Raw genomic sequence first — 10,412 nt, forward strand, 5'->3', positions numbered from 1 at the left:
TGAACCTGGGACATCCACATGCTAGGCCAATCCTCTACCGCTGAGCCAACCGGCCAGGACCTTGATTTTTATCTCAAAATACCCCAAATGTTACCTTAAGGCTCAAAGGGAAGCCAAGGCAAGTGGGCTTCAGGCTTCTCTAGGCCTGTGTCTGGTTCAGAACAGAAATGGGATGGAAAGAGGTGGGAACAAATGTAAATAATGACAGTATAGCCTGTGAAACAGTCTCTGGGATGGAGGGCCAGCACCCAAATAGCACAGCTGTCTCCACTTTTCTGAGCTTTGGAATAAGGTTTCACTGACCTGTGATGGCACAATGGATATAGCATCGACCGGGAATGCTGAGGTTGCCAGTTTGAAACCTTGGGCTTGCCTAGTCAAGGCACATACAGGAAGCAATTACTACAAATTGGTGCTTCCAGTTTCTCCCCCCTTTCTCTCTATCTCTCTCCTTTCCCTAAAACTCAAAAAAAATTTTTTATTTTTATTTTTTCTGAAGTTAGAAGCAGGGAGGCAGTCAGACTCCCACATGCGCCCGACTGGATCCACCTGGCATACCCACCAGGGGGGGCGATGCTCTGCCCATCTGGGTTGTTGCTCCGTTGCAACCAGAGCCATTCTAGTGCCTGAGGAGCTGTCCTCAGCATCCGGGCCAACTTTGCTCCAATGGAGCCTTGGCTGCAGGAGGGGAGGAGAGAGAGAGAGAGGAAGGAGAGGAGGAAAGGTGAAGAAGCAAATGGGCGCTTCTCCTGTGTGCCCTGGCTGGGAATCGAACCTGGGACATCCATACGCTGGGCTGACGCTCTACCACTGAGCAAACTGGCCAGGGTTAAAAATCAATTTTTTAAGAACTAAAAAAAAAAAAAAAGGAATAAGGTTTCAGGGAGATGGGCCATGTAGGCCCATGACACCACAGGTAGGTAGCGTGACATGGTGCTGGGTACTTGGAAGGTACCAGTTTTCAGCTCCGACTTTGCCCTCTCCATACCCAGCCACCTCCTAGTTTTAATCAAGCCTTTGACCTCCACCACCCAGCCCAAGGACTCTGAAGGGGTAGGGGTGCAGGTTGGAGCCATGTCTTCATCTCCCATTGCTTCCCAATTCCTTACATGCTACCTGGCAAATGAAGTTGGCCCCATCAGGCTCACCTTGAGCATTTCAGGGGAGGATGTGGCCAGCAGCTGCCCCTCCAGTGATTGGCAAACTCATTAGTCAACAGAGCCAAATATCAACAGTACAACGATTGAAATTTCTTTTGAGAGCCAAATCTTTCAAACTTAAACTGTATAGATAGGTACATTCTTTGAGGTAGCGCTCATATGTGGTATTTTGTGGAAGGGCCACACTCAAGGGGCCAAAGAGCCGCATGTGGCTCGCAAGCTGCAGTTTCTCGACCAAGGTGAGGCCATCTGGAAAGGGTGAAGACAGCCTAGACCAGACAAGCAGAAGACAAGCTCCATGGGGAAGAGAAGACAGGGTAAAAAGGTGCAGGTGTGAGGAATAGACGTGCAAACTCTGGGTTCTCCTGTTTCTGCCACTAAAAGGCAAAAGCCACACATGGGGCCCAGTGGGGGAACCCGGCATTTGGGGCTTGGCTGGACTCCCTTTTTGGAACAGACTTGCCCACTCTAGTATCTGGCCACCACCTAGGTGCACTCTGCTAGTCCCCATCATGGGTCGGCCCATTTCAGGTTGCCTGTTTGCCAAGTATGCACTGCTTCTGACCTCCCTACCAGCCCCCACGTGCAGATCACCTGGTACATTTACCTCCATCCAGCCCCTGCCCCATGTGTCTGCATGAACCAGCATGTGGTCCTTCTCATGCACCATGCCCCCAACCCATACCTCTCACCCACCCCTGGCAAGTAGACTGAGGTGGAGCTTGGCTGCAAACCCCTCGAAGGTCTCCTCCCTTTACTGGTTATGGCTTCAAGGGGACAGAAGAGGGGGAGTTCTTTGCTGTATGTCTCCCTCCAGGCAAGTTTCTGCCTGTGTCTGGGCAGTGTTGACTTCCCCCACCAAACATAAATGTGAAGAATCCTTACAGGAACCTGGTTGGCGTCTCCTCAACTTGCAAAAGCCCCCCTTCCCTGCTGGCTGACTCTTGATTTTGCAAGAGGCCAGGAAAACAAGGGATTCAGAATCCAGAATCAAGGTCTTCTCGGCTCAGTCTAGAAGCCTAGCACCTAAGAGGTGCTGCGGTCCTGCAGGGAGGGCCTCCCTACATGGTTCAGGACCCACTGGATGGTGGAGCAGGTGGGGGGACCACCTTTCATGTCCACCCCAGCCTAATGTGTCCCATTGCCACTGAGCAGACACTGGGCTGAGATCAAATCTGCTTTAATGGGGGGTGGCTCCCAGGTCCAGCCTGGGTCCTGGGGGTGGGGCGCTGGCCAGGCCCACAGCCTGCTTACTCTTGCCTCCTTGCCTCCCCTTCTTGCTGGCAGAGGCATTGGACTTTCTTTTGCTGGAGGGGTCAGCCCGAAGTGTAGGGGCCACAGTGGTGGTGGCAGGGGGGCCTGGGCAGGGGGGTGGCTCCTCGTCGAGGGCCTTGAAGTTGAAAAAGTACTCCACGTTGGACACTGTGTCCAGGATCTCAGGCACACTGTAGTCGAAGGACAGCAACTCATCCGGCAGGTGTAGCGAGCGGATGTCACCAGAGGAGTCATCCCCACCACCCCCGCTGTCAGGCAGGGCTGGCCCAGGGGCCTTGCACAAGGAACCCTCAGGCTCGGCAACCCCTGGAGAGCAGTCAAAGAGCTTCATGGCGTCTTCTAGCAGCACCTTTTCAGGCAGCACAAAGGCCCTGGCCTCCTCGGGGGACCTGGTCTCACCTGCTCCCAGTGGGGCTGCCTCTGCTTCAGCCACCTTGAGGTCCCCAGGGCCTAGCGGGTACAGCAGGCCCGGCCCAGTGCCACTGCCCTGCAGGTCCTTGGTGGGAAAGGCCAGGGGCTCCCCAGGCCTTTGGAACTGGTTCAGGCGACCCTTGAGGTGGCCATAGGCCACAGGGGGCAGTGCAGCCTCAGTGGGCAGCGTGATGAGACGAGGAGGCCCTTTGTTTTCCTTGCAGGGCAGCTGTGGTGGCAGGGGTACCAGGCCTTCCTTGAGCAGGGGTGGGGGCAGCTCGACAAAGGCAGGGCCCCCCCCATCCCCCATGAAGCCTTGGGCCTCGGGCCCAGGTCTGTCTGGCTGGAAGTAGGGCATGAGGTACTGGGGTCCCCCAAGCACTGGCTGAAAATGGGGGTATGGCGGAGGTGGCGCTGGGGCCTTGAGGTAGTGCTGGGGCTCTAGGAGATAGGTGCCTGGTGAGGCGGGGCCCCCAGCCAGCATCCCGCCACCCACTGCTGCCAGCTTGTACAGGGACGACTGGCCGAAGTCGGTGGTGGCCCACTCAATTCGGTAAATGCGGGGGTCAAAGAAGCAGCCGCAGGGCGCCATCTGGAAACCTGCGGGCCCAGGAAGGGCAGCCCTGAGAGGGACGAGGCTGGGACCCGCCTACCTTGGGGAGGCAGTGTGGGATGGTGGGGGAGGCACGGCCCAAACTCTGGGAGCCTGTGGGCGAGCCTGGTTGGGAGACCCATCAGGGGACAAGAGCCACAGGCCTTGTCATCAGGTTCTTGTCTAGATGGGGTGTGTGCCTCCGCGAAACAGGTACACAAACCTTGCCTTTGGGAGCTGTCAAGGGACACGGTGGAGACAAGATGGCCCTGCCCACTTCAACCCACTCCTGGGGCCTAATCAAGGGCTGGGAAGAGGCCAGTACCTGCTGGAGGAGCTGGAAACACCTCTTTCTCCAGGTTTGGGGGATACAGGTTGGAGGAACCTGTGAACAAAGGCCGGCGGGTGCGTGTGGTCCTAAAGCTAATGGGTAGAGCTCAGGTCCTCATCCCCTCAGCAGGCCACCCCCCCACTCCTTGACTCGTACCCACAATGGGAAGAGGCTCTGTGCAGGAAGGAGCGGGCTGGCGGCCAGGCCCCTCGCTGCCATCCAGGCCTCCAGGTAGGAAACTTTCTTGGGGAGCTAGAGGTGTGTAGAAGGGCTTGGGGTGCTGCATGGGGAAGCAGTGGGCCCAGACAGGAGGCAGGCCGGGTGGGAGCATAGGCAGCCCACGCAGAAAACAGGCTCAGAAGTCCCGCAGAGTTCTGTTTGCCTGGTTACTCAGGGCAGCAGGTTCCAGCCTGTGGCCCGCCCACTGGTCAGGATTCCGGATATTGGAGGTGTGGGGGCTGGTGAGCAGGGACAGAGGGGAAACTAAGGTAACCAAAGACATCTGCCATAAAGTGTGGGACAAACCCTGGGCCTAGGATGCTGCCTTCTGCCTTTACCAGCAATGCCAATCTGACAGCTGAGGCCCCTTCCTCTAGGCAGCCCACCCTGATCCATAACACAACAGGCCAGCCTCCCCTCCCTTTTTTTAGTGGAGGTGGGGGGAGGGACAGGAAAGGAAAGAGATGAGAAGCATCACCTCTTAGTTGTGGCACCTTAGTTGTTCATTGATTACTTCTCATACATGCCTTGACCCAAGGGCTCCAGCCGAGCCAGTGACCCCTTGCTCAAGCCAGCGACCTTTGGGCACAAGCCAGTGACCATGGCGTCATGTCTATGATCCCCCACTCAAGCCAGTGATCCCATGTTCAAGCTGGTGAGTTCATGCTCAAGCCGGCAAACCTCAGGGCTTCAAACCTAGATCCTCAGCATCCCAGGTCAATGCTCTATCCACTGTGCCACCTCTTGGTCAGGCGAGGCCCCCCCCCTTAAGCTCCAGTGGCTTCTTTGTGGTCAAGGCCACCTTGGGAGAGATCAGGAAACTTTGGTGAATGAGTGAGGAAAGAGGTAAGGAGCCGACAGGGACAGGGATGAGCAGGTATCCAGGGAGAGCTCCTGGGAGTGGGATAAAGGGCAGCATCAGGGTCACAAAAAAGCCTGAGTTTTAAAATAAAGTTTAGGTCCTGACCAGGTAGCTCAATTAGTTAGAGCATCATCCCAATATGCCTAGATTGCAGGTCTGATCCTTGATCAGGGCACATATAAGAACTACTCAGTGGCCTGACCAGGTGGTGGCGCAGTGGATAGAGCGTCGGATCCAGGTTCGAGAACCCGAGGTCACCAGCTTGAGCGCAGGCTCATCTGGTTTGAGCGAAGCTCACCAGCTTGGACCCAAGGTCGCTGGCTTGAGCAAGGGGTTCCTCGGTCTGCTGAAGGCCCGCGGTCAAGGCACATATGAGAAAGCAATCAATGGGCAACTAAGGTGTCGCAATGAAAAACTGATGATTGATGCTTCTCATCCCTCTCTGTTCCTGTCTGTCTGTCCCTATCTATTCCTCTCTCTGACTCTCTGTCTCTGTAAAAAAAAAAAAAAAACTACTACTCAATGAATGCATAAATAAGTGGAACAAATCAATGTTTCTCTCATCTCTCTCTAAAATAAATAAATAAAAACTTAAAAGAATAAAGTTTATTGTATTCTCACACACTATGGGGACCCTCCAGCATCCCCTCCCACCCCAGCAGCTACTTGTAGGCATTGGCCTTATGTTTTGGCAGGAAGACGAAATTGGGTGGCACTGGTCCCAGCAGCATTTCACTGTGAGGAGAATGAATGGAGGGCAGGGCCAGTCAGGTCTGGGGCCTGGGCCACCCCCACCCCCACACACCCTCCACCCCCACTCCTCGGTCCCCAGGCACCTGATGCGGATCCAGTCAGCTGCCTTCTGGCTGGCCATGAGTGTCTCCAGGTAGTCACGGCCCAGGTAGTAGGGGGGCCGCTCATTGATCTTCTGTGGGAGCCGCTCAAGCAGGCCCACAGGCACATACCTGTGGGAAGGTGGGGACAGGGTTGGACTAGGCTGGCCTCATCACCAGCACCCCACCCTAGCTGCTCCATGCCCACCGGCACAGGAAGGAGAGCCATTCGAGGAGGAAGCGGCGGGTCTTCTCCACGCCCTGAGTGTCTGAGCCCCAGTGCTCCAGGCCATAATGTGTGAAATCCTGCAGGATGTCCAGGCGCTCGGATGATGAAATGTCCCAGTGCCGCTGCTCCTTGATCTCCGTGAACAACCATGGCTTGAGCAGGGCACCACTGTAGGGCAGGGAGTGGTCAGAGGCTGCCAAACCCAGTCTTAAGACTCTCCAGCTGTGCTCACACAACCTTCAAAGCCCAAGAGTTCCAACCCAAAACCACAAGCCTACAAATGTAGAAATTTCTAGTCCTTCCTGCCCCTGCCAGCTGCAACCCGAGCATCTCTATGCAGACAGGGCCACCTGCTGGGGACAGACGGACCAGGAGGTGAAGCAGTTGGGCCATGACAAGAGTGACAAAGCTCAGATGCACTCTCCTTCTCCCTAAGCTGCAGGCTGGGCCTCAACTGTCTATAGTCATCCAGGCACTGGGCGCTCTTACCGGCCAATCATGATTCCAGCAACTCCAGTCTGCATGGCGCGGTTAGCGTCCTCATAAGATAAGATGTCCCCATTTCCTGAGGAACAGAGACAGTGGCCTCAGGAAGCTGTATGCAGGCAGGAAAGCCAGCTCTTGAGGAGTTCTTGCCAGCCCAGTAGCCCCCACTGGGGCAGGGAGGTATCTTAGGTAGGGAGTTGGGGTCTCAGGTAGAGGGGTGGGCCCAGGCTTGTGTGGCCTTTGATGATAGGGCATGGAGGTCTGAACTGAGTGGCAGGGCACCCACCGAACAGGGGCATGGGGCTGGCTGCCGCCACACACTGCTTGATGTACTGCCAGTCAGCCAGCCTGGTGTAGCGCTGCTCCCGAGAGCGGCCATGGAGCTGGAGGAAAAGCAGCCGCATGGGGAGGGTAGGAAGGTCCAGGGAGGTGGAGCATCAAACAGAGAAAGAGAGAGATAGAGAGAGACCCAGGCTGAGACAGAGAGAGACAGACAGACAGGCAGACGGAGACAGGAGACAGAGAGAGCAGAGATAAAGAGGGAAGAAGAAAAGAGAGATCATTAGAAAGGGTCGCTGGTATACCTCCAAGGCTCCGATACCCACTGTACCCCAAGACCCACCGTGACCATGGCTGCCCCCCAGTCCCGCAGATCAGGCAACAGCTGGTGTGCCAGGTTCACACGTTCCTGGATGCCCGTGCGGATCTTTACTGTCAGAGGCACATCCAGCACCTACAGGGATGAGTATGGTCAGCAGAGCCCAGGGTTGGGTGGGGAAAAGGTGGGGACATCTTGGGGCATACCTGGTTCATGCCACGAACGATCTGCTGCAACTTGGCTGAGCGGTTCATGAGGGCACAGCCCCCACCCTGGAAAAGATGGGCTGGCTGGAGCAAGGGAGGACAGCACCCAGGCTGGGCCTGACGCACATCATTGCCCTTGCTATGCAAATAGGGAAACTGAGACACAGGGCCCCCGCAGGTTCCCAAGGACTCAAGCAGAAACAGAGCCAGGTCCCAGGCGTCTACCCCACCCTCTGCCTGCTCTGGAGATCCAGAACTGAATGGCTGCTACCTTCTTGTACACAAGGTCGATGGGGCAGCCTACGTTGACGTCCACGAAATCCACCTCGATGGTGCGGTTCAGCAGCTCAGCACACTTGGTCATAGTGTCAGGGAAGGGGCCCTCCAGCTGTGGCAGGTGTTGGAGCAGAGAGAGTGAGGGGCCATGCCTTCCTGGCCCCATGCCAAGGTCCTCAGCCTTTGGAGGTGCTTGGCGGAGGTGAGAGGGATCTGAGAGGTGATTAAAGCAGGCCTGGGATCCAGGAGAGCCAACCCTGAACCTTGCTCCAAATCTTGGCAGCTGAAAGCCCTTCCTCCCTCTCTCGGGGCAGCACCAACCTGGACACCAAAGATATCCTCACACTGGTGACGTTTGAGTAGGGCCCACTCAGACATCTTGCCCTGCAGCAGGTTGGTGCAGACAGCCATCTCCCCGCATGTCACATCAGCCCCGTAGTGTTTACAGATTCGCCGGAAGGGCAGGTTCCCACACTGGGAGCAATGAGGAACACAAACAAATGAGGGTGTGACAGGCAGGGACCTCAAACACCTGCCCCCCACAGCTAGTGTCCTCAGCTGAAAGCCTTGAAACTGGTAGGCATTGGGCAGTCAAGGTGACCACCCTGCCACCACTCAGACCATCCCACATGGGTCCTACCGTGGTAAGGGGGGCCAGGTACAATTTGCCACTGATGTCAAGCTAGAAGGAAAGAAAACACAGTGAGGCTTTACCCTCCAATGTGGATTTTGCAGCCTCTTCTCACAATCTAGAATACTCTTTGCTCTGACCCACCGGCCTTGCCCCCTTTTATCTCTTGATCTCTGTACGTGACAATCAATTCCTCTGTGAGAAATGTTCTTTTCTCCATGTTCTCTCCTGGATAGCGTCTAGTCAACTATCGAAACTCCAGTCCCACTGCTTCCTTCTGCCTCAGCCCTGACTCTCTGACTCTGGGAGTGCGTGTCCAGCTCTTTCAGCTCCCCACAATGCTAGTGTCCTCAACGGGAAGCATGAGTGACACATACCCGTTTCTTCTCACAGGACCGCAGCCTGACTATGTCCTCATCTGTCAGGGGCCCGCAGGTCTGCACAGGGCTGCTGGGAGGGGTACCAGGGCCAGGCCCCAGGGGGGCCTGCTTGGTGTCAGAGTTGTCTTGCTGTTGGGCACTCACAGTGCCTGGAACCTTCGGGACAGTGGCAGAAGGGGTGGGGCCTGACAGGTGGCCCTTGCCTAGCTGGCACAGGGCCTGTTCAGCACGCTCAAAGTGGATCTTGCGCTTTCGCAACTGCTGCTGCAGAGCCTTGTCCAAGACATTGCGGACTGGAGGGGCCTGGACTGCGGTCTCCTGCACCAGGTTCTGGCCCTCGGGCCCCAGATGGGCCCCAGCAAAGCGGCAGGTCACACCATATGGGCACCTGCCATAGGTCTCAAATAATACACAGCGGGGGCCCAGGTCAGCTGGCTTGGTCTTTAGGTAGCAGCTCACATCATGTAAGAAGCGACAGTCGTCACCAAAAAAACACTTAGCAGCTGATTCCTGCAGGGAAACAGGGAGGCAATGAGGGAGGAGAGGGATGGGCTGGGGGCAGCCAGGCTTTGAACCTCAGATTTCTCCCCTCCTGGCTGTGTGCCCTTGGAAAAGTCAGTAATCTCACTGTGCCTCAGTTTCTTCAACTGGAAAAAGGAACAATAATGATATTTACATCACAACACCATGAGGAATGATCGGAGGACAGAGAGGCTCAAATTGAAGGCTTCTGGAACTTTCTGGTGACAAAGATACTAACCTGCACCAGGGAGGGGCAGAGCCTGTTCTTGTCATATTGGGTGGGTTTCATGTGAGACCGCAACTTATTCTGGCCCCGGGCTCTTTTCTGAACCTCAGGCTGCTCATCAGGCTCAGCTTCCTCCTCCTTGGGGCCCTCTCCTGGCTGCCTGTCCTCCAGTCGGATCCGCTTGGCCTCAGGCTCAGTCAGGTCAGAGCCATAAGCATTTCCTGCCTCAGTTTCCCGGCTAGGCTTCTCTTGCCCTCCGGATTCCAGGAATTCATGGAACTTCTCCTTGGTGGTGAGATAACTGCCAGCAGAGAAGTAGGATAAAAGAAGGCTTGTTGATGTATTCCCTCGCTAGTTGACTCAACTGACACTGGGGAAAGGGACTGAGAACACTTGCCTCTGCTTACATGCTTTTGCTAATAGGGATCTAGCTCACTAGTTAGAACTGGACATCTGCCAGTTTGGGAGCACCTCAAGACCACAGGTAGGGCCTAGTTCGTCTTTGAGTTCCCACTGCCCCAATTACAGGTATCAGGCATGTACGTCCCTGGCCACGTTAGGCTAAAAAAAACTACATGTCCCAGCATGCCTTACAACGGGACCACAGCTTCCACTGGGCAGCACACCTTTTTGCCCTACAAGCCCCAGCCCGCCTCGCGGCAATCGCTTCAGACACAAGTTCCAGCCTATACAACTGCAGCTGCCTGAAGGTGCACATGCACTATTCCTGACATACGCTGAGACTACGGTCCCCAGCCTGCATTGCCACCCTCGCCTCAAACCCTGCCCACGATTGGATGCCCTGTGCCCTCCTTAATGTTCATGACAGCCGCCAACGTGCACTATCAGGTACCGCCACAGAGGAACAGCCCAGAAGCCTGCGAGCTTCCCGCCCTGGGCTGCCCCATCTCCCGGCATGCACCACTCGAGCTGCCCTACGGGTGCCGGGAAGGCCCCGTGAGGTTTTTATTTCTCCTCCTGTCCCGGCGACTCACCGAGGTTTAATGGGTGCCACTCCCCGTTCCACCAAGCACGCTCCTGAGTCGCCACTGCTCCCACTCTCGGCTGGGGCCTCTGCTGCACTCTCCGCCATCAGCCCCACTCACGCCTGCTTTGTCGTGCAGCGAGAAGGCCTTCCGGGTCGCGCTTGTGTCCTCACCGCTTGTGCTGGGGAA

General features: G+C 56.1%; 2 protein-coding genes across 2 annotated transcripts; both read right to left on the minus strand.

Moving 5' to 3' along the window:
* Window positions 1-2,340: 2,340 nt before the first annotated feature.
* PRR22 (proline rich 22) lies at window positions 2,341-4,055 on the minus strand. The gene is made up of 3 exons (XM_066360995.1): window positions 3,926-4,055; window positions 3,764-3,823; window positions 2,341-3,446 (listed from the first exon to the last, which is right to left on the minus strand). Exons 1-3 carry the CDS (start codon window positions 4,053-4,055, stop codon window positions 2,341-2,343), a joined length of 1,296 nt encoding a protein of 431 aa, XP_066217092.1.
* A 1,386-nt stretch (window positions 4,056-5,441) lies between these two features.
* On the minus strand, window positions 5,442-10,412 carry DUS3L (dihydrouridine synthase 3 like). The gene is made up of 13 exons (XM_066344833.1): window positions 10,233-10,412; window positions 9,250-9,538; window positions 8,487-8,999; window positions 8,119-8,160; window positions 7,800-7,952; window positions 7,474-7,590; window positions 7,203-7,268; window positions 7,021-7,131; window positions 6,685-6,781; window positions 6,402-6,477; window positions 5,892-6,080; window positions 5,687-5,815; window positions 5,442-5,585 (listed from the first exon to the last, which is right to left on the minus strand). Exons 1-13 carry the CDS (start codon window positions 10,328-10,330, stop codon window positions 5,513-5,515), a joined length of 1,953 nt encoding a protein of 650 aa, XP_066200930.1. The 5' UTR covers window positions 10,331-10,412; the 3' UTR covers window positions 5,442-5,512.

This window comes from Saccopteryx leptura, chromosome 1 (assembly GCF_036850995.1).
Source record: "Saccopteryx leptura isolate mSacLep1 chromosome 1, mSacLep1_pri_phased_curated, whole genome shotgun sequence".
Lineage (NCBI taxonomy): Eukaryota > Metazoa > Chordata > Mammalia > Chiroptera > Emballonuridae > Saccopteryx > Saccopteryx leptura.

Bases quoted from the DNA above. Each gene is read 5' to 3' on its own strand.
- PRR22 (XM_066360995.1), bottom strand. From the start codon at position 4,055: ATGCAGCACCCCAAGCCCTTCTACACACCTCTAGCTCCCCAAGAAAGT. The intron at 3,824-3,925 runs GTACGAGTCAAG...CTTTGTTCACAG, and splicing joins AGAGCCTCTTCCCATTGTGG to GTTCCTCCAACCTGTATCCC. The intron at 3,447-3,763 runs GTACTGGCCTCT...CTGGGCCCGCAG, and splicing joins GTTTCCAGCTCCTCCAGCAG to GTTTCCAGATGGCGCCCTGC.
- DUS3L (XM_066344833.1), bottom strand. From the start codon at position 10,330: ATGGCGGAGAGTGCAGCAGAGGCCCCAGCCGAGAGTGGGAGCAGTGGC. The intron at 7,269-7,473 runs GTAGCAGCCATT...CATCTTTTCCAG, and splicing joins TCGACCTTGTGTACAAGAAG to GGTGGGGGCTGTGCCCTCAT. The intron at 6,081-6,401 runs GTAAGAGCGCCC...CCTGCCCTACAG, and splicing joins GCTGGAATCATGATTGGCCG to TGGTGCCCTGCTCAAGCCAT.